The 20,772-nt window shown below is 40.5% G+C and overlaps 6 protein-coding genes across 6 annotated transcripts; 2 read left to right on the top strand and 4 right to left on the bottom strand.

The window, feature by feature from the left end:
* Positions 1-563: 563 nt before the first annotated feature.
* Positions 564-1,609, bottom strand: LOC106444263 (GEM-like protein 7). Its single transcript, XM_013885757.3, has one exon. The coding sequence runs from the start codon at positions 1,392-1,394 to the stop codon at positions 753-755; it is 642 nt and encodes a 213-aa protein (XP_013741211.1). The 5' UTR covers positions 1,395-1,609; the 3' UTR covers positions 564-752.
* A 2,570-nt stretch (positions 1,610-4,179) lies between these two features.
* Positions 4,180-7,922, bottom strand: LOC106442431. Its single transcript, XM_013884119.2, has 3 exons — positions 7,427-7,922; positions 5,770-7,306; positions 4,180-5,695 (listed from the first exon to the last, which is right to left on the bottom strand). The coding sequence occupies exons 1-3, from the start codon at positions 7,920-7,922 to the stop codon at positions 4,180-4,182; spliced, it is 3,549 nt and encodes a 1,182-aa protein (XP_013739573.2).
* Positions 7,923-11,949: 4,027 nt separating this feature from the next.
* On the top strand, positions 11,950-13,113 carry LOC125590643. Its single transcript, XM_048764292.1, has one exon. The coding sequence runs from the start codon at positions 11,950-11,952 to the stop codon at positions 13,111-13,113; it is 1,164 nt and encodes a 387-aa protein (XP_048620249.1).
* Positions 13,114-14,795: 1,682 nt separating this feature from the next.
* Positions 14,796-15,242, top strand: LOC106442430. The gene has a single exon (XM_013884118.2). The coding sequence runs from the start codon at positions 14,796-14,798 to the stop codon at positions 15,240-15,242; it is 447 nt and encodes a 148-aa protein (XP_013739572.2).
* Positions 15,243-15,420: 178 nt separating this feature from the next.
* Positions 15,421-19,198, bottom strand: LOC125589686. Its single transcript, XM_048761993.1, has 10 exons — positions 18,834-19,198; positions 18,491-18,725; positions 18,330-18,416; positions 18,062-18,231; positions 17,491-17,630; positions 17,155-17,326; positions 16,449-17,040; positions 16,254-16,366; positions 15,872-16,115; positions 15,421-15,783 (listed from the first exon to the last, which is right to left on the bottom strand). The coding sequence occupies exons 1-10, from the start codon at positions 19,034-19,036 to the stop codon at positions 15,556-15,558; spliced, it is 2,184 nt and encodes a 727-aa protein (XP_048617950.1). The 5' UTR covers positions 19,037-19,198; the 3' UTR covers positions 15,421-15,555.
* Positions 19,199-19,296: 98 nt separating this feature from the next.
* On the bottom strand, positions 19,297-20,661 carry LOC106444262 (mitochondrial intermembrane space import and assembly protein 40 homolog). Its single transcript, XM_013885756.3, has 4 exons — positions 20,277-20,661; positions 19,989-20,026; positions 19,780-19,905; positions 19,297-19,711 (listed from the first exon to the last, which is right to left on the bottom strand). Exons 1-4 carry the CDS (start codon positions 20,404-20,406, stop codon positions 19,511-19,513), a joined length of 495 nt encoding a protein of 164 aa, XP_013741210.1. The 5' UTR covers positions 20,407-20,661; the 3' UTR covers positions 19,297-19,510.
* Positions 20,662-20,772: the final 111 nt, after the last annotated feature.

Raw genomic sequence — 20,772 nt, 5'->3', positions numbered from 1 at the left:
TAATTAACTAACAAGTATAACTTTGTTGAATCTTTTCTTGCACGTTCACTCTGACTTCTTTCTTTATTGGGGGAGGCGGGAGGAGGGGGGGAATAAAACTTTCTTGCCATGAAGCTATGAAGGCTGAGATTCAGAAGCTTGAGATCAGTTTTGAGTTTCTTGTGTAACAATCTTGTTGGTTGACTTTAGGAATCTTATATAGGCCTCAAGAACATAAGGCGATATATTAACAGTGTTTTTCTCAAACTAATTCAGAACTTTGTTTAAGAAAGTATTAATAGTATATTTTTAAAAATTAATAATGTAGTTTTAAAACTTAATAATTTCATCTATATATGTTTGAAATTTTTATAAATATTAAAATCCCGAAACTATAAATTCTAAAATCCTATTTATATATTTATTAAAAAAATTATTTTACTTTTTAGATTCGGCCTTGTTCATATGCTAAAAACGTCATTGGTTATTAGAAATGGGAACGGCTATTAAATGGTATTAATTTTGACACTGAAACTCAACGCATCTTGTGGTGAATGATGGGATTGTGAATTAAGGAAAACAGATGATATCAGTAAATATATTCAGTTTCATGCTCTTGTCAACAACGGATAACAATAACATTAAAGCTCTAATTTTTTAAAAAAAAGTTTGTACAATATTGCCTGAATTTTCTAGGCTCTTTCCTAATTAACATTCTTGGATTGAAAAATATATTAAATTAGAAATGAAATATTTCCTCTTCAACCTTCGGCTTATAGCTCGAGAGAAAGTGCTTGCTCGAGACAGTTGAATGCTTTCTGGTAGCTCATGAATCCCATGAACCAGAAGTCAAAGCCATCGACCGTGACTACTTCAATGTATTTCTGAGATGGTTTCTTTGTGTTCAGACCCTGGTTCACTCCCTTGAACTTGCACAAAGGGATTGACACTTTGTAGTGAACCCTAGTCAGATCTCCTTGAGGTGAAGCCACTTTGATAGATCTCTCACTGCAGAAAGCAATCTTCTTTGACGAGATGAAGAGTAAGCCTGCAATGGGACCTTCTGTTGTTGATAGGTAACATTGGTAGGCCTTGAAGAGTTTCTCTTCATCGTAGACTCTAAAGAGCCTCTTGTAGATCTTCTCTAAGCCTCCCATTTGAAGTATCTTAGCTCCTAGGGATATCTTTCTCTTGACTGTTTCAGTTAGCTTTGGTCCTAACTTGCTTTGATCTTTAGTTCCATTGGTGAAGCTATTGGTTCGGAGAATCGATTTTTTCTTGCTTTGTTCAGACTTCTTGGAAGGAGATGGGATTTGGAGCTTGTTAATGGAAGTTGGATCAGGCAAGTAACCTGCAGGAGCAGTCTTGACTGCTGGTAATGCAATAATCTGCTGGTGGACTGTGCTCAATGTCATCTTGGAGGATTGAGTAGTGATCTTGAATCTTGATCTTGAGATAGTAAGAGAGAGAGAGAGAGAGAGATTATGAGTGATGGTGATGATGAAACCGTGTAGTGGGATGACTATTTAAAGAATAGACAAGAGCCAGTTGAACAAAGCTTTGAATTGTTGAGTCTTGAGACCTTTGTGGTAAAGCATGAGTCATGTATGGGTCATCAAGACACACATAAAGTCACTTTTTTGGGGTTAAAGGCAATAAGAAGATCAAGCATATGCTCTGTTTTTCTTTATTGTTTTTGAGAAAAAAATAATCATATAGTTAAAGGAGACATAAAGAAATGAATAAATAAAGGTTTTGCAACTACCAAATTAATCCATGTAAAGACACAAACTGGTGAAGTGTTTTAGGTTTTTGTTTTTGATTTCCAAACGAACAGCCCCTAACTAAAACAACTTAGGAATGCAGTTTAATCCTCTTCAAATGTCTCGAAACCTTTTATTTCAGTTTAGGATTTCATTCAAATTGATGATCCAAATATCAAATTAAACTTAAAAGGTTGGTATTAAAGATGCCTAAAATGTTTTTTTAAAAGAAAAAAAGTTTAAAAATAAAAGAAACATGATAACTCGGAATGACGGTAGTCTTTTATAAGCTTTTGTTTTTACCTACAAGTTGGCAAAATAAGCTCTTTTTTTTTACTTTTCCTTTCTCCTTTTTCTAATCTGATTTTAATTTTTCACATATATCTATCTATATATGTATAGGAGATAAGATATGTTTCCTGTTTAACTGGAACATGAAACAAGATAACTCTAACTGGATTAGTATTTTTTGGAATCGAACTATTTGGAATGGCTTATTCCAAGAGATTCCAAAAAAAGTGTATCATTTACATGAAATTAAAAACAGTTACCATTCCATTAATTCCTGTGGAATATGTGGAACCAAAAAAAATACAGTGATAATCTTTTCATGATAAAAAAGCACGTGAATGAGTGGAATGGAATCAAACTAAATAAAAAATAATATTCTTAATTAAGTTTAAATATTATGTAATTTATTTATTGCAGCAAAATAGGATTTGTTACTAACTAAACAAAAGAATAACAACATATTCTTTCTTATTTAAACAGTCATACGTAGATATCAAACCCACAAATCAAAATTTGGTTTCTCTCCTTTCTTCGTCTGCTAAACTGTTTTTTTTTCCCTCAGAAAAAGTTTAAATATTAATGTTTCTTGATCTATAGGTAATAGGTTGTATATAGCCAAGCGTACATTTTGTTTGCTACATATTAAATAAATATTTGTATTTAAAATTTTTTTTATAAATTTTTATGAAATCTAATTTAATATCAAACACGTTTATTGGTATATTTAACATGTTTTGATAATTTGATTTAAATTAAAAGTTACTTTCATTCCATTCCATTATATTCCATTAAAAAATTACCATTTGTGTTACAAAAATATTTATCTCCAATTATCCATTCCATTTAATATTATTTCATAACTTCCATCATTCCATTAGTTGGCATTCCAATTTTTTTAATTCTTTGCATTCATAGTATTCCTCAACTTGATTACCAGTTACACCCAAATAAAATCAGATATTACGTAAAACTTTTTATATAGGTGAGAGCAAATGGAGCCATGCAGAAGGGGACGTCGTGGCTTTGGAGCTTTCTGCGTTGGCATTGCTACTTTCTGATGCCTTTATTACTTTAATTTCATGCTATGATAAGAAAGATCGGTTATAATTTATTTATTTCATATATATAAACAATAAAGAAGCATGAAAATAGTTAAATAAACACACACAAAAGGAGATCCATTTGAATTGGATCCCATCCCACCATATAATATACATGTTGTTTCATCAATTCGTCACCCATGTGATATTCACATGGTGTATGTACCATATATAGTTTTAATAAAAATATAGTTTAATTTATTATAAATTTGCATGATGAAATTTAGTGGACATTGTATTTAGCTATAGATGATTCTAAATACATGAATTTCGGAAAGTATAAAAGGTGAATGATTAGTTAGTTGTTAAGACATGAATGATTCGCTAGTCGTTAACAAGACATTTAAATTCAAAGAAGGAATATATGTCACAACGACATCTAAGATGCCAACATTTTTTTCTTTTTGAAGTGGGTAGTGTCGATTCTACCAAACCCTGAATAATCTTCGATGTCTTATCTCTAAGATTATTAATATTCTTTTTCTCTTTATTGAGTCGTTGTATACAATATTTGGAATCAAATGATTGACAGTGATATATTCTTCTATATCTGAATGGTAAAAATAGTCAAATATGTATGCATTACCTTACGCATCACCCATTTATCTTGTAGCATGAATATTGTCAACTATATATTTACAAACCATTCAGTTTCGAGCTTTATATTGTTACATCATTTTCGGGGTCTATGTCCTTAGTCGGATAAGATATTTTAACTGTATAATATACGAGCAATTGATAGAATAAGCGTAACAATACTCCTCACTCTATCCGTAACTGAATAGTACTTCTGTATATTGATACTGAGTAATACACTTGTAAAGAACAATGAGTACGGTAATCCACTCGTCACTCCTCAAGTCAAAGACTCTTATCCAAATACAGGCTATCTCATAATGAATACAACAACTTCTATTTATACTCAGCTCAAGTCTAACTGACTTCTAACAAACTCTTTCCTCCAATCATCAAGCTTCAATCATCCAGCTCAGCATGAACTTCCACTTCTTTCTCTTGACCCTTCTTTCGCTAAGCATTGTCTCAGCTTATACCCCCCCCCCTTCGTCACGAAGCTTGCCCTCAAGCGCATATGAAGGAAACTGCTGTTGGAACTCTCCCACGGGAATCCATGTATTATCATGTACCGGTAGTCCCACCCATTTAATCAATAACTCGAGACAACCCTTATCATTATAACGAGTAGCTACCACCTCCTCTGGTTGTACTACCAACCCATCCTCATCAGTCAATTGAGACGGTAATGGAAGAACAACATGAACAGACCCAATCACCGCTTTCAGTTGTGAAACATGGAATACGGGATGTATTTTGGACTCTGCTGGTAAACGTAAACGGTACGCTACCTTGCCTATCCTTTCCATGACTTCAAAATGGCCAAAGTACTTGGCAGCCAGTTTCTGACAAACCCTTCTTGTAACTGACTGTTGTCTATACGGCTTCAGCTTCAAATAAACTTGGTCTCCAACTGTAAACACAACCTCTCTTCTGTGCTTATCAGCATTGTTTTTCATAAGTTGTTGAGCGTGCTCTAGATGCTTCTTGATATCTCCCAACATAGCATCCCTCTCCTGCAACAACACCTCCAATTCTCCATTACTCGTAGAACCTTTCTCAAAGCGTATCAATCCCGGAGGATCTCGACCATATGTTACTCTGAACGGAGTAGTTTTGAGTGAAGTATGATACGTCGTATTGTACCAGAGTTCGGCCCATCCTAAGAACTTATGCCACGTACGAGGATGTGCCGAAGCAAAACACCGCAAATATGTTTCAAGGCAACGGTTCAGTACCTCCGTCTGGCCGTCTGTTTGTGGATGAAACGGCGTACTATACTTCAGCTGTGTACCGGATAAGCGGAATAGTTTCTTCCAAAAATCACTCAAGAACACCTTATCACGATCTGATACAATTGATTTCGGAAACCCGTGAAGGCGAACCACTTCAGCTACAAAACATTTCGCTACATCACTTGCCTGAAATGGGTGCTTCAAACTGAGTAAATGGGCATATTTGCTCAGTCGATCTACTACCACAAATATCACATTACAATTCTGAGACGTAGGAAGACCTTCGACGAAATCCATATAAATATCTTCCCAAATCTGAACTGGAATAGGCAAAGGCTGCAACAACCCAGCTGGAGCAAGAGTGGAGTATTTGTGAGTTTGACATGTAGCACAAGCGGCCACATATTGTTGTACCCTGCGGAACATGCCTTCCCAGTAAAACCATTGCTGAATTCTCTTAAAGGTCTTTAACACTCCTGAATGTCCTCCTATCAACCCATCATGACATTCAGCAAGAATCAAAGGAATGAATTTAGATGTTTTTGGAATCACCAAACTCTGTTTGAACCACAACTTATTCTTCTGAATCACAAAGCCCGGTCTCTCCATTTTCCCACTCTGTACTTGACGAAACCAACGTTGAATCTTATCATCCTCTTCTATCTCCTTGTATATGTCTTCTAATTGAATCACCGCTGGTAATGTAACAGCGAATAGGGTGATAGAAGATAACTGAGAGTCCTTCGGAAACATTCTTGATAACCCATGTTGATTTCGCGTTGTTCTAACAAGAATTTTAAACTCTTCTGGTCCGTATGAACTGTAAACCTTCTACCCAAAAGATAGTGTTTCCATTTCCTTATTGCCAACACCACAGCCATGAGCTCTCTCTCATATATCGGCTTCAACTGTTCTCTTGGAGATAAGCAATGACTGAAGTATGCAATCGGTCTACCATCTTGCATTAAAACTGCTCCCAATCCAAAACCAGATGCGTCTGTCTCCACCACAAACTTTTTTGTGAAATCTGGCAGAGCTAATACCGGAGTTGTTGTCATCACCACCTTGAGGTTATCGAAAACCTCCTGAGCTCTCTCAGACCAAACAAACATGTCCTTCTTCAGCAAATCTGTAAGAGGCCTTGTCAGGACGCTATATCCTTTAACAAAGCGTCTGTAATAGCCAGTGAGACCTAGAAATCCTCTCAAGTGTTTGATCGTCTTTGGTGTTGGCCACAACTTCATTGCCTCGGTCTTACTATCCTCAGTTGCTACACCAGCTGCAGAGATCACGTGACCAAGATACTCCACTTGTTGTTGGCCAAAACTACACTTCTTCTTGTTAGCATATAACCCCTTAGTCTTTAACACCGTCAAGACCACACGAAAATGTTCCAAATGTTCTTCTTCCGATGCGCTATAGATCAGAATGTCATCAAAAAATACCAACACAAATTTTCCAAGATATGGCCTGAAGATGTCATTCGCCAAGGCCTGAAATGTTGCTGGGGCGTTTGTTAAACCAAACGACATTACTAAGAATTCGTAATGTCCATCATTGGTTCTAAACGATATTTTCTCCACATCCTGAGGTTCCATTATGATCTGATGATAGCCTGCAGTTAAATCCAGTTTGGAAAAAACTAGTGCTCCGTTCAATTCATCAAAGAGCTCATCAATGACAGGTATTGGAAATTTATCTTCCACTGTAGCCTGATTAACAGCCCTGTAGTCCACACAGAACCTCCATGTATTGTCTTTCTTCTTGACTAATAGCACGGGACTAGAGAAGGGACTCTTGCTTGGTTGAATGATTCCCTTCCTCAACATCTCTTCAACCAAAGCTGTCATCGCTTCTTTATGTGCCTGCGGGTATCTGTAGGGTCTTACGCTAATAGGTGGTGTCCCAGGTTTAAGGACAATCGCATGCTCATGTCCTCTTATAGGTGGTAAACCTGGGGGTAATGAAAAAACTTCTTCGAATGTTGATAGTAATGCCTCCATCTTCTGAGAGATCGGTCTATTGGCTTGTACAGAATTTATTTGTGTCATGAACAATTCATCTAACTCCAGACGCTCATGTTGAGATGTTGTTGAGATACATCGGAGAGAATGAGGCAAAACATGTAAGTCCTTTTCCCCAACCAACATTACTCGTTTTCCTCTGTATATAAAACTCATCTCATGTCGTTCCCAGTCTACTTCACATACTCCCAAAGTACGTAACCACTGAACTCCCAACACCAAATCAATCTGGCCAAGTTCTAACGAGACACAATCAATGCAGAACTCCAACCCTTGTAGTTCGATTTGAAGTTGCTTACAGATCCCCAATCCACTCACTGTCGCTCCTGATCCCAACACAACTGGAAGGTCCGGAAACTTCTTACAAGGAATTTGTTATTTCTCAAGTAATGCTGGAGATATGAAATTGTGAGTTGCTCCTGAATCAATTAGCACCACTACTGTTAACTTTCCAATTTTGCCTCGCAATTTATGTGTAGTTGGTGACTCATAACCCAAGAACCCGCATAAAGATATCTCCATAAAGATATCCTCATCTTGCATCTCCTTCTCCCACATTTCCTCCATCACTTCTATCTCCCAACCATCCATCAATGTCAAGACTTGTAGTTCTGGTTTACCGCAAAGATGTCCCCTGAACCACTTCTCTCTGCATTTAAAACAGAGCTTTAATCTTTTGAGTTCTGCTAATTCTGCTGGGGTAAGGTGTTGTCTTGGTCTAACGTAAGCTTGAGCTGTTGTTTTCTCCGTCTCAATCCCTTTACCCTTGTCGTTCATCTCCTTTTGATTACCGTCTGTGACTGGTGGAGCTTGATAGTTGCGCGAGAACTTGAACCCTGATTTGTGATGGCAAGAATCCTTCACTGCAGACTGCCTACTCAACATTTGACAGAACAAGCTGGTTTCCATCTTTACTACTGCTGCAATGTGGTTTCTCAATCCCTTCGGTTCCTTCATTTTTATAACCTCTTTCATCTCTTGTTTCAACCCCGTATAGAACTTATTGATGAGATTTGCTTCACTCAATCCTTTCACCAAGTTAATCAGCTCTTCATTCACTTACATATGCTCTGACTGACCCCGTTAACGCACACAGCCTATTCCCTGGTTCATCATCGATACTCTCTGCAAACCTATCCAGCATGTGTTCTTTAAAATTTTCCCAGGTCTGAAACGCTTCTACTGTCACCTCCCAAGAATACCAATGCAACACTGGACCAATTAGACTCAAAGCCACAATCTCCATTTTCTCATCTTCCTCATATTTCGCAGCGCGAAAGTATCTCTCAGCTTGACTAATCCAACAATATGGCTTTGATCCATCAAAATTTGGCAATTCGATCTTCTTAACCAAACTATCGCGAGATGCGAACGAACTTCTATTATTCCGATGACCTAACGGTTCCACTTCCGGTGATTCCAAGATCTGAGAGTTCCGTATCTACTCCGATCTGATCAGAGATTCTGCGATTGCCTTATCCTTCTTCAATCGATTGAATGTATGAGCTGCGACTTGTTCGAGCATCTCCGTCATCGCTTCCATCTTCTCTTCAAACAAATCGAATCGCCGTCGCAACTCGCCAACGGAAACTTCCACTGCTTCGATTCGACCTCTGTCGCCACCGCCTTCTTGAGTCATCGCCATCTTCGATCGGAACACTACACACCAATTGATAGAATAAGCGTAACAATACTCCTCACTCTATCCGTAACTGAATAGTACTTCTGTATATTGATACTGAGTAATACACTTGTAAAGAACAATGAGTACGGTGGTTTAACCCACTCGTCACTCCTCAAGTCAAAGACTCTTATCCAAATACAAGCTATCTCATAATGAATACAACAACTTCTATTTATACTCAGCTCAAGTCTAACTGACTCTAACTGACTTCTAACAAACTCTTTCATCCAATCATCAAGCTTCAATCATCCAGCTCAGCATGAACTTCCACTTCTTTCTCTTGACCCTTCTTTCGCTTCCTCACATAGCACTGTCTCAGCTTATCAGCAATCGAATATGTATGTCGACAGGTAGATAAAAGTGATTGGTCAAAGAAAAGATGCAAATAAATAAAAGTGAAGAAAAAGAAGAACCATAACAGAATATGACGGGTCACATTCAAATATGTACTTGTTAATATTTTCCGACGTGTGTGTGATGTATTTGACATTATTAACAAAAGTTTATAAATTAGAAAATCAAAAGTAAGAAATGTGACGTGAGAGACAATTTGCCTTAGCCTGAAAGAAATATCTGGTCACTGGAGGACGATTCCACGCTTTTCCGGCATGTAAATGGGTTGGCCTTGCCATGCACTCTCGCTCGTGCATTGTCATTCCACGTAGATTTTCTTAATTACATGACAAAATCCAAAATTATATATTCACAAGTCTATACAGTATAGACTATACTATATACGCTGTCAAAAAAATTCTATAACTATATACTGTATTCTCTTTGTCGTATCATAAATTCGTAACTACACTTATCAGAGATGATTCCATAGTCTTGGTAGTGCAATTCTTAACATGAGAAACAAGTATAAAATGAATATCTGATGATTCCGTAGTCTTGGTAGATCGCTACAATCGAATCGTGAGTGAACTAATTGTACTTAGCTTTCATCTAATAGTTACTGTTGTACCATATTATATATACTGATGCACAAGAAAAAAAACCCTCCTTTTTCTCTCCACCGGCGAAACTGAGATCCCAATCCTTCTCCATCCACCGCCGTCTCTCCAAGCGACGGTCACCCCCAGATCCGATGGCTAAGAAGAAAAAGAAACCGAAAATCAATCCGGAGGACGAGACCCCCTCAGGCTCCTCTGCCTCTACCGGATCTCAAGATTCTGCGCAAGTCTCTTTGGAGCTCGTTGCAGACTCCACCTCAGATCTTCGAACCCTAGGCTTTCCTGTCTCCTCTGTGTCTCTAGCAATGTCCTCTAAGCATATAGTCGATCCCTCTGGTGCCGTCGCAGCCACCATCATCGACTCTGCTCAAAGCGAACCTTGCTACAGGACCCGTGTAGCCGCTGAAGCCTCCACCTCTGACATTGAGCTCATAGTCGAACCTACTGGTGCCGTCACAGCCACCATCACAGACGCTGAGCCCATAGTTGACTCTTCTAGTGCCGTCACAGCCACCACCACCGAATCTTCTCAAAGAAACCTTATCTCTGAGATTCAAGCTACCGACTTTGAGGCGATTGTCGAACCTGTTGGTGCCATTACAGCCACCATCACTGTCTCAGCTCAAGGAAACCCTAATACTGAGATTCTAGATACAGTCACAGATACCTTAGAAGAGGGAGAGTTTGTTTCTCCTCCATCTTCAGAACCAGCTACAGATCACTCTGTACCGGCCGAAATCGCTGCTGATTTGGTTCAACCAGTCCAAACAAGAACCAGAGGAATTAACACCAAGTCAGGACCACAAAGTGCGGCGGACCACTGGCGCAAATTTGTCAAGTCTAACACAAAGAAACTCGAGCCAGAGGGCACTCCCTTCACTCTTGATTCTGTGGAAGCTTGTATAAGAATTCCTAACTCTGTCATAGAGAAGAACAAGAAAGCTTGGGACTCTTTTATTATTGGAAAATTCTATGAGGAACCACCTGCTCGAGGAGCTGTTCACACTATTGTCAATGGTATTTGGAGCAAGCACCGACGTGATATCTCTGTCTCTAAGATGGACGGTCATGCCTTCTTGTTTAGAGTTCCTTGTCCTAATGCTCGGCGACGCATTCTCAGTCAATGCCTATGGCAAGTGGACGGGAACACGATGTTTGTAGCCAAATGGTCCCCAGAAGTTCAAGCAGAAAAACCTGAGCTTTCTACGGTACCAGTTTGGCTCGACTTCACAGGAGTCCCTCTTCAGTTCTTCAACAGGGATGCTCTGAAGGAGATAGCAGGGTTAGTGGGTCATCCCTTGTGCCTACATCCCTCGACGGAAAATCTTACAAATATTGAGGTTGCCAAGGTCTACACAGTTATTGACCCGAGGAAACCGTTACCAGAAGCTGTCAACGCTCAGTTTGACTCTGGTGAGGTTGTTCGTATCACTGTATCTAGTCCATGGTTACCCTCTCTTTGCAGCCACTGTCGGAAAGTGGGCCACACGATCTCAAAATGTCCTAATGCTCCTCTGAAGTGTGAAATCTGTGGCTCAGTTAAGCATGGCGCATCTGATTGCACTCGTCTGCGCACTGGTCTGCGGAAGGATAAGGCTCCAATTGCCAGTCAGGTTCCTATTATTGGTAATGCTCTGTCTGTTCAGACATCTAAGAAGCATGTAGGTTCAGTAGCTCGCTCCTCCTTGCCTCTTGTAGTCAAGAAGAAGTCCTCAGAGGTAGTGCACACTGGCTCTGGCCAAGAAGCTGAAGCTGGTACCTCGAAGAAAGGCCAAGCTGGGCAAACTCAGGCCCCTGCCCGAAAGGATCTCCTTGTCGTTGATTTGAATGGCTCTGTTTCATTTGGTCACTCCATTCCAAGTTCCGACTCTGGCCTTGATTCAAGTTCTGATAGTCAGTATGAAGATGAAGATAATCCCCTTGATATAGAAGATCGCTTCATCGATGTGGTTACTAAAGGGATGAAGAAGTCTGCAAGGAAAGCTAGGGTCAGAGGCCCTTTAAACCTCTGATTTCCACCTTTTAATGGATATTTTTTGCTGGAACATTAGAGGAATAAATGATAAAATAAAACGTCGCGGAATAAAGAAATGGCTGAAGAAGTACCAGCCTCTTTTTGGTGGTCTTGTCGAGACCCACGTCTACCCGGATAAAGCCCTTGTTATCATAAGCAGAGTCTTCCCTGAATGGCGATACGAATGTAATTACGAGTTTTCGGATTTAGGAAAAATTTGGTTACTATGGCATCCTTCTGTGGCTGTCTCAGTTTGTCACAAATCCCTCCAGTCGATTTCTTGCATTGTTAAGCTGCCCCTGAGTAACTTGGAATTTGCTGCAACAATGGTTTATGGCTCTAACTGTAGGAGGGTCAGGATTGGGGGACTTTAATCAAGTTCTATTTGCTGATGAACACTCTTCAGCGGACCGCTTCTCCTCCCCTCTAGGAATGAGAGAATTTGGGCAATGTGTAACCTCAGTTGAGCTTACAGACCTGGCTTGCATTGGAAACTCTTTTACTTGGTCGAATAAACAAGGCATTACTCTTGTGTCCAAGAAGCTTGACAGAATCATGGTTAACGATGAATGGCTGACCATGTTTCCAAATGCTCTAGGTGTCTTTGGTGATCCAGGAATCTCCGATCACAGTCCATGTTGCGTCTTCCTCGATACTACCTCTTCAAAGCCGAAAAAACCCTTCAAGTTCTTTAGTATGCTGAATCAGAACCCAGACTTCCCTATTCTCATCAGAGAGTGCTGGCGTGCTCTGCCTTTTGAGGGTTCTAAGATGCTGATGGTATCTAGGAAGCTGAAAGCGATTAAAAGTGTTATTAGATCTTTCAGCAGAGACAATTACTCTCTTCTGGAGAAGCGAGTTGTTGAGGCTTTTGATGAGCTCCTAGCTTGCCAACTACGGACCCTAAATAACCCGACACCTGAGGCTGCACTCTCTGAGAAGGAAGCTCACCACAAATGGAGTATTCTAGCTAGAGCTGAGGATTCTTTACTCCAGCAAAGATCTAAAGTTAACTGGTTGGGATTTGGGGACTGTGATTCGGCTTACTACCATCGTTCTCTCAGGACCAGGCAATCTATCAACTTGATCTCTTGTCTTCTAGATGATGGTGGGAATCTGTTAGAATCCAAAGAGGATATTGAGAAGCACATTGTCGGTTACTATGAAACTTTGTTGGGCGGAAATCAGACTTGTTCTACTGCTGTTGTTTCTGAGTTGTCAAACCTACTACCTACCACTCTCAACAGCTCGATTCTGGACATTATAAATGAACCTGTCACTGATACAGCTATCCAAGAGGTCTTTTTCGCTATGCCGAAGAATAAGTCACATGGACCAGATGGATACCCGGCTGAATTCTTTACAGGGAATTGGAAATCTGTGGGCAGAGATGTAATGGACGCAGTCCATGAGTTCTTCTCGTCAGGATATCTTCTTCAGCAATGGAATACCACAATCCTTTCCTTGATCCGAAGAAGACTAATGCGAACCGTATAGCCGACTTTCGTCCGATCTCTTGCTGCAACACAGTCTATAAAGCTGTTTCTAAATTGCTTGCAGAACGTCTGAAACTTGCCCTACCTTGTTTATCTCCAATGCCCAGTCTGCATTTATTCCGTGGAGATTACTTCTTGAAAATGTCCTTATGGCTACGGAGCTAGTCCAAGGCTACAACTGGAAGAGCATCTCTAAGCGCTCAATGCTGAAGGTCGACCTAAAGAAGGCTTTTGACTCAGTTAATTGGGATTTCATTATTCTGATCCTCCAAACGCTTGGATTCCCCCCATCTTTTGTGAACCTGATCCACCAGTGCATTTCAACAACCCGCTTCTCGGTTTCTATCAATGGAGAACTCTGTGGTTACTTCAAAGGAGCAAGGGATCTGAGGCAAGGCGACCCTCTGTCTCCGTACCTTTTTGTTTTAGCCATGGAAGTATTCTCTCAATTGCTCAACAGGGAGTTTGCCTCTGGTCAGATAGGGTACCATCCAGCTGCAACGAACCCCCTTGTTACTCACCTGGCTTTTGCTGATGATGTCATGATTTTTTTCGATGGAGAATACGGTTCACTCCGCCACATATCAGCTACCCTTGAGAGATTTGCAACTTGGTCAGGTCTGTATATGAATCGCAACAAAACAGAACTTTACACTGCAGGACTGAATAGTGTAGAATCTGTTGAAATGAACAGCATTGGTTTCACTGTTGGCTCGCTCCCGGTCAGGTATTTGGGTCTGCCTCTTATGCATAAGAAGCTCGGAATATGTGACTACAGGCCATTGCTTGACCAATTAAGAGCTCACTTTTCCTCCTGGTCCTCTAGAGCTTTATCTTTTGCGGGTAGAAGACAGTTAATATCCTCTGTGATCTATGGCATTCTTAACTTCTGGTTCTCCACTTTCCTCCTGCCCAAAGGATGTGTCAAACAAGTGGAATCCTTATGCTGTAGGTTTTTGTGGAATGGGAACATCACAACTAGAGCCTCTGCAAGAGTCTCATGGGCGAACTGCTGTCTCCCAAAAGAAGAAGGAGGACTGGGATTAAGGGATTTTATTTTATGGAATAGAACTCTGAATCTGAAGCTTATTTGGCTTCTATATCAAGAAAATGAATCTCTATGGGCGGTCTGGTGCAAAGAACACCGCTTGAAAGCTATCAGTCTTTGGAGCCTAGATGAAGCAAAGCAAGGATCATGGATTTGGAAGTCTATTCTAAAACTGAGAACTACGGCAGAATGTTTTCTAAGATGCAAGGTTGGGAATGGGCGAACGGCTAGTTTCTGGTATGATCAATGGACTCCATTGGGAACTCTCATCACATTCCTAGGTCCCTCGGGTCCTCGAGCGCTTGGTGTTCCACTTCATTCTACAGTTGCTGATGCTTGCACACCTGTTGGATGGAAACTCAGACACGCTAGATCACCAGCTGCAGAGACTCTTCAGCTTCATCTGTGCACGGTACCTATCCCCTCTATCTCTACTGTCTCGGATGCTTATGTTTGGGAAGTGGAAAATGTGGCTCTGGAGGCTTTCTCTACAAAGTTAGTGGGAAGTGGAAAATGTGGCTCTGGAGGCTTTCTCTACAAAGTTAACCTGGGAAGCTATTCGTAACAGACGAGAGCGACAATCATGGACTGAAAATGTTTGGTTCAAAGGAGCAATCCCAAGTCAAGCATTCATGATGTGGATGACTCATCTCGACCGTCTTCCCACAAGGGAGCGCATTGCTATATGGGCTGTAAACACACTAGATTCTTGTTGTGTTTGCAATGTATACTTGGAGTCCAGAGACCATCTATTTCTGCGGTGTAAATTCAGTGATCATCTCTGGGTCCTAGTCCTTCACAGATTGGGCTATAACCCGTTCCGGTTTCACACAAGGACGGCATTTATGGACTGGCTTGGTTTGAAAGACAATGTATGTCCCCTCACGCTTCGTCGGTTAGCTGCTCAGGCGACTGTTTATTCACTCTGGTGGGAGCGTAATAACAGGTTGCATAACTCGATCTCAACGCCGGTGTCGCATACTTTCAAGAAGATTGATAGACTCGTCCGTAACTCCATCATTGCAAGGAAGAACCACAAAAAGTTCAATAACCTAATGAGACTTTGGCTGAAGTATGAGTGATCAAACTAACCTACCTAGTAGTTAGTACCTTGTAGTCTTTCTCTGTTTTTCTTTTTTTGTCAGAAAGGGGCTAGCCCGCTTAAACTTTTTGTACAAACAAAACTTCTCATTTTCTAATGATATTCACATACTCTGCAAAAAAATATATATATATATATTATATATACTCATAATGCAGTAACTCAAATGGTTCCATTGAAGAAACGAGTTTAAGTGTTTCATATTTCCGAATAAACCTGAACAATTACTGGAAAAAACGAGAGAAAACATCTGCATGATGAAACAGAGACAATGTGCGTGAGAGAGACAAGTATCATTTCTTCTTCTTGCTTTCATCGGCTCTCATGAGCTGAACCGGAGCTGCTGGTACCCTAAACCACCATTCTCTGACCCGCCTCTCTAACCGGTCACTACTCGCTTTCCTCCACCCAACTTCCCTCGTGAACCACTCTACAAACGCCATCGTTAACAAGTACTTCACCGGAACAACCGCCAAGATCACTGCCACAATCACAAGCGATATAGCCGATGTATCCGTCGCCTGTAAAACATACAAACAGAGGGAGTTATATTAGCCGCAGACAACATTTTACCTTAATCGTCATCATGTTTTGATGACAGTATCATACCTGAGGAAGAATTGCGAGAGTAATGGCTCTTATTTTGAGGAGACCAACGTTAACGGTTTGAATTAGCGACTCAAATTGGCTGACTGCGTCTTGTAGTAGGAGTAGCTGCTCCACTGCGTTTTTACTCGGTGGAGCTTTGACTCGAACGGCTTTTGGCTCTTTCCCTTTGTTGAATTGCTTACGCCATAGCATTACCATAGCCGCCAGGACTAATACCAATGGTAGTATGAAACCGATCCACCCACTTCACAACATAAGAAGATCGTTGATGTCATTACACTTACACAGCAGATCAAAACATAGCATCATCACTTTCACGAGTTATCATGTGACGGAACTCTATCATCCTTTGTCATCATGTCTTATAAAGATGAAATCTTACCTGATTATCAAATAGCTCACCAAGATCACGAACACTGTCGATTTATAAGGCTCTTGCCAAGATGCTAAGAGTTTTATACGCAAGGCTAGTTTGATGAAAGGGAGTAATAGTTCCTACAATGAGATTATTGGTTAATATAGTAACAACGGAGCCAAAAACAAAAGTTAAAGATGAATAGAAAGTATCTCGTGATACCTTCATTACTGCAACATTAGTGTCAATTCCTTCTACTTTCACTTGTTCCACAGTCGCCTGAGCAGCTTCAGCTCTGTCTGTGTCTAGGATGGACTGTTTCAGAGCTATCTCCAATGGACTCGTCTCCCCAACACAAAAATCCCCTACGATTGTCATTTCTTCACCCATATTCGTACTAGTTTCTAGATTCAATCCAAAGTGCTCAAGCAAAATAAGTGAGACTGGAGATAAGTTTGAGGGCCATTTCATATACTGAACAGAACTGACATCAGACTGAACATCGGTGGTTATGCGAGAAACTCGTCTGTATAGAGCTTCTAAGACCATATCTCCACCAGGAAGGCTTTCTGCTAGGTTGAATATAAGCAATGTTTTGTATTGAGAAGAGAAGACTTGGAAAGCTTCCTTTATTGCACGGTAGCGGAATATGCCAAGGATTGCCCTTGCAAGTATTTCTGATCTTTGAATCCCTTTAAAGTTGTATTTTCGAATGAACCATTGCACACGAAGGATCTCCAGACATATACCCAACCAGTAGTCTCGACGAGCATTTCCTTTGAACTCCGTAAATTCAAAATATACCGGCTCTGGCCTGTACATACAAAAGAAGATAACGCAAAAGGAATAATATATCCATGAGTACGAGATATTGTGAATGGTCATTAAACAAGAGAGCAATAACATTGTATTTCACCAGCACACGTACACTATAATCGATTTGTACATGATGGCTTTATCAAAGATACGAGCACCCAACGGCCCTGTCAACTCAGGTTTGATGACCTGTTTTGTGTCTTCAGTGAGATCATATCGCATGGGCTTATCACCACCACCCATTGAATCAAAATACAGGGCACAGTTGGTAAGTGTCAGTTTTCCTACAAAAGGAAATGCTTGATACTTGTTAAAATGGAAACAAAATCAACCAACTTAAACCACGATTTTCGGGTTTCTCCTTTTTCTTAAGGTAGATTTTATTGCCAATTCAGAAGGTCAGCATAAATAAAATGTGATATATGCAAAGATATCTCCAGAAGTTTACCAGGCCATGCTGAGATGCCCACGTGTTTGAAAACTGGTAAAACAGGATTGCCACCATCTATATCAAGAACTATTTCCCCCTTGGCAAGCTGAAGACTGGCAGCTGAAGGTCCAAGAGAGCTTTTAGCAGCCTTGTAAATTCTGCAAAATAGAAAACGGGTGAGGAAAAATAAAAGAGAAACTAGATATTTGGAGGAAATAAACATCCGCAATCAAATGTAAGAAAACATGGTTTCTCTGTGGATCGATCTCATTCTAAATCAGACCCGTGATATCCAAAAAGATTCATACTTATTCTGATATCACTGATTGAACCACCGGTATAATTCATCTTCAACTCAATATTAGTTAACAAGCAACAATAAATTTTTGACATTATATGTTGCCAGCTAAGGAATCATGAGTGTGCTTGATGTAAGAATAAAGCAAAAGCGATGCTAGAGAAGTAAAGCGAAATTAAGTACAAAAAATGACATGAAAAATACGGTTGATAACACTATCAGATGGTGCAACAAGTCAACAAATGCAGAAAAACAAAATGAGGGACTTTAAGAACAGTAGTTAGTTCATACTTGTCAAGTGTGCGGATGTATTTGTCATATACGAGAAAATGAAGCCTGTGGCCTGAAGAGCTAGTCAGTGCATCAAAAAGATTATGTACGGTGATTGCATCTGCAATGGCAGGACAAACCGGAGCGATTCTTGCAAAGGCGTCCTGTCCAACAGACTTTTTCTCATCAACCTGTTAAGCATATTTTCAGGAAGAAAAAAAAAAAGCCTGTTAGTTCCTTCCAAATTTGACTAACGCATAAACAAAAGAAGTCTTAAGATGGAAATAACCTGCATTGCCATAGATGTGGGACTTGAATAGAACAGAGACCACCCGTCCTCATCCTCAGAGTCTTGCGTGGAGGGAGACACTGCATCCTAAAATTGGAAAATAAGATATAAAGCATCATCGTTCCAAATAAGTTAAAAAATCAACAAGATAGAGTTCTCACTTTGCTCTCATTCTCACTAGTGACACTGGGAGTCTCCCAAGCAAGCATCATATCAAACATGAGCTGACGAAACTCTTGATCACTTAAGTAACTAGGCTGCTTCATTACTTGATGTAGAGCCTGAAACGAGCAGAACTCGAGAAAGTTCCTCGCGTACGTCAAGAGCTGCTTAACACTCTCAGGCAACTCTACATCAAATCGGTGCTGCAAATCTTGCGTTGGAATCTTGAGGATACTGAACAATCGGCAACACGAAAACAAATCCTAAATCAATCAATTAGAAGATGCAATCGCCGGTATAAACCTAATTAGGAGATCATATGGAATGTGTTCGAGAAAGTACATTGAACAGCGGGAGACGACGGAATTGGCGAGAAGCGAGAGCTGAGGGATAGGTTTCGGGGAAGCGATAGGCGACGGAGAACCATCTCCGTCACGGCCGGCGGAGGATTTCTTGCGGTGGAATAGGGATTTCAAAGAGTTCTGCTGGTTTCTCATGAAGCTCTCCAGCATTCCCACTTTCGCATCGCCGCCGTCTTCTTCCATCGCACAATCAATCGGATCAGAATCGTAACCCTAGAACGCCTCTCAGATAACTCCTCTCTCTTCCTATCCTTTGAGTGCAAGCTTCGCAGATTCGCGAGTCACGCAACTGTATCTATTGAGCACTGTGAGAGATATTCTTCATCACCCACGCACGCTTTGCAGTTCTTTTTATCCAAAACTGGAATGAATTAAATATCTCAAATCAAACCGAATTAAACCGGTTAGTCATAGTTGACCAAAAAAAAAAAAAATCATTGCACTGAACTAAACGTTGCTCTGTGAATTAAACCAAACGGTTGAGCTTCCGAATAAGCGATTCGTTTTGGATGATCATACATGAGAATGTAAACTAAAAAGTAAAAACCAAACGGCCACACAATGTATTCTTTTACTTTCTTCAGTTTTGTTGTTCGTAAGAGAAGAAGAATCAAAAGAAGAGAGAAAGAATAAGCTTCTTGTGCTGTTGTTGAGGTTCTAAAGCTTGGATTTGCCACTGCGAGGAGGGTCCTTTGCCCAGAGAGGAGGGATGATTCTATGGTCTTGCTGCACAGGCTGCTGCTGCTCTTCCTTTCTCTCGGTCTCTTTCTCGTCCTCTAGAACCTCTTTAGAGAATGCGTTTGGGTTGGCTTTGACACATTTTTGCAAGGCCACGAATGGATGCACACAGTCTGATCCCTGCAACAAACAAATGTTTTGTCAGCACTTGGTTCCATCAGCCTAAACAATCTAGTAGCAAGGTTTACCTTTTCTTCAGCAGTGCTGATGAGAAAGCAACGGAACGCTTCAGTGAACTGAGACCCGCAAGATCCATTGCGGAGATCAGCTATGCAAGGACAATCGAGAGCTTTCTGTGCCTTGGCTTCAAGCGACTGATGGGAATTGGTGCTTTGTCAGAAAAAACTCAGAAAAGAGCTTGCGAATAAACAGAGTAAGAGAGAGTAGGAGGATTAACCTCGTTCTCATTGTCACCTTCACCAAATGCTGCAGCTTCTGTAATATTAATGGAGAGGACAAGGATGTCAAATATCACTCAGAGAAGAACACAAAAACTACAAAGAGCTTATAAATGGTACTCAGAGAGCTTATAAATGGTACTCAGAGAGCTAAAACAAGAACAGAAACTGAGAATAAGGCAATTTCAATGGTAATCAAAAGCATAGACTAAAACAATTCACAAAAATAATTGACTTTTCAGCTAATATATAGACATTCATTTCGATGGAGATATAGAAAGCCGAACCTGCAAGGAGAGACCCCATCGAAGTATCATCGCCATCAGAATCCCGCGGCGGATTCGTGGAAGGAGGAGGAGTATTACTCGTCGGCGTTGTGGATGAGGCAGAGTTGTCGTTACTCTGAGCTTGACCCATCTCTCCCTTTCTCCTCCGTCTGAGCAAAAACCTCCCAAGTTAGCCGCCGACGAGAATCAGATCCCGCAAAAATGAAATGGAATCTATACATGGCCCAGATTATCATTATATGGGCTTTATGATCTATTGGGCTTGAGTTCGAAAGCTCTGCTCTTTTGTTTCTGTGGTAACTTTTTGGTTCTTGGTGGGCAGAAGAAAGAAAGATTCAATTTCTCTTGTTAATTTTCCAAAGGGCCCCCCGAAAAAAGAGAGAAAAGTTCAATTTCATCAACAAGAAACAACTGCGAAACAGAAGTACAATGATTCTAAATCTTTGCTTAGGCTGTCAAACGAGCATGAAGTAGGGTCAAGACACTTTTTAATATA

The sequence above is a fragment of the Brassica napus genome, chromosome C7 (genome assembly GCF_020379485.1).
Source record: "Brassica napus cultivar Da-Ae chromosome C7, Da-Ae, whole genome shotgun sequence".
Taxonomy (NCBI): domain Eukaryota; kingdom Viridiplantae; phylum Streptophyta; class Magnoliopsida; order Brassicales; family Brassicaceae; genus Brassica; species Brassica napus.
This window is presented reverse-complemented; position numbering and strand designations above follow the sequence as displayed.

Bases quoted from the DNA above. Each gene is read 5' to 3' on its own strand.
- LOC106444263 (XM_013885757.3), bottom strand. From the start codon at position 1,394: ATGACATTGAGCACAGTCCACCAGCAGATTATTGCATTACCAGCAGTC.
- LOC106442431 (XM_013884119.2), bottom strand. From the start codon at position 7,922: ATGAAGGAACCGAAGGGATTGAGAAACCACATTGCAGCAGTAGTAAAG. The intron at 7,307-7,426 runs GCAAAATTGGAA...CGGACCTTCCAG, and splicing joins AACTACACATAAATTGCGAG to TTGTGTTGGGATCAGGAGCG. The intron at 5,696-5,769 runs GTTTACAGTTCA...TGGGTTATCAAG, and splicing joins CACTATCTTTTGGGTAGAAG to AATGTTTCCGAAGGACTCTC.
- LOC125590643 (XM_048764292.1), top strand. From the start codon at position 11,950: ATGGCTCTAACTGTAGGAGGGTCAGGATTGGGGGACTTTAATCAAGTT.
- LOC106442430 (XM_013884118.2), top strand. From the start codon at position 14,796: ATGTGGATGACTCATCTCGACCGTCTTCCCACAAGGGAGCGCATTGCT.
- LOC125589686 (XM_048761993.1), bottom strand. From the start codon at position 19,036: ATGGAAGAAGACGGCGGCGATGCGAAAGTGGGAATGCTGGAGAGCTTC. The intron at 17,631-18,061 runs GTATGAACTAAC...TCTATTTTGCAG, and splicing joins TACATCCGCACACTTGACAA to AATTTACAAGGCTGCTAAAA. The intron at 15,784-15,871 runs GTATGATACTGT...TATGTTTTACAG, and splicing joins CTCTCGCAATTCTTCCTCAG to GCGACGGATACATCGGCTAT.
- LOC106444262 (XM_013885756.3), bottom strand. From the start codon at position 20,406: ATGGGTCAAGCTCAGAGTAACGACAACTCTGCCTCATCCACAACGCCG. The intron at 20,027-20,276 runs GTTCGGCTTTCT...TTAATATTACAG, and splicing joins GATGGGGTCTCTCCTTGCAG to AAGCTGCAGCATTTGGTGAA. The intron at 19,712-19,779 runs GTAAACCTTGCT...TGTTTGTTGCAG, and splicing joins TCAGCACTGCTGAAGAAAAG to GGATCAGACTGTGTGCATCC.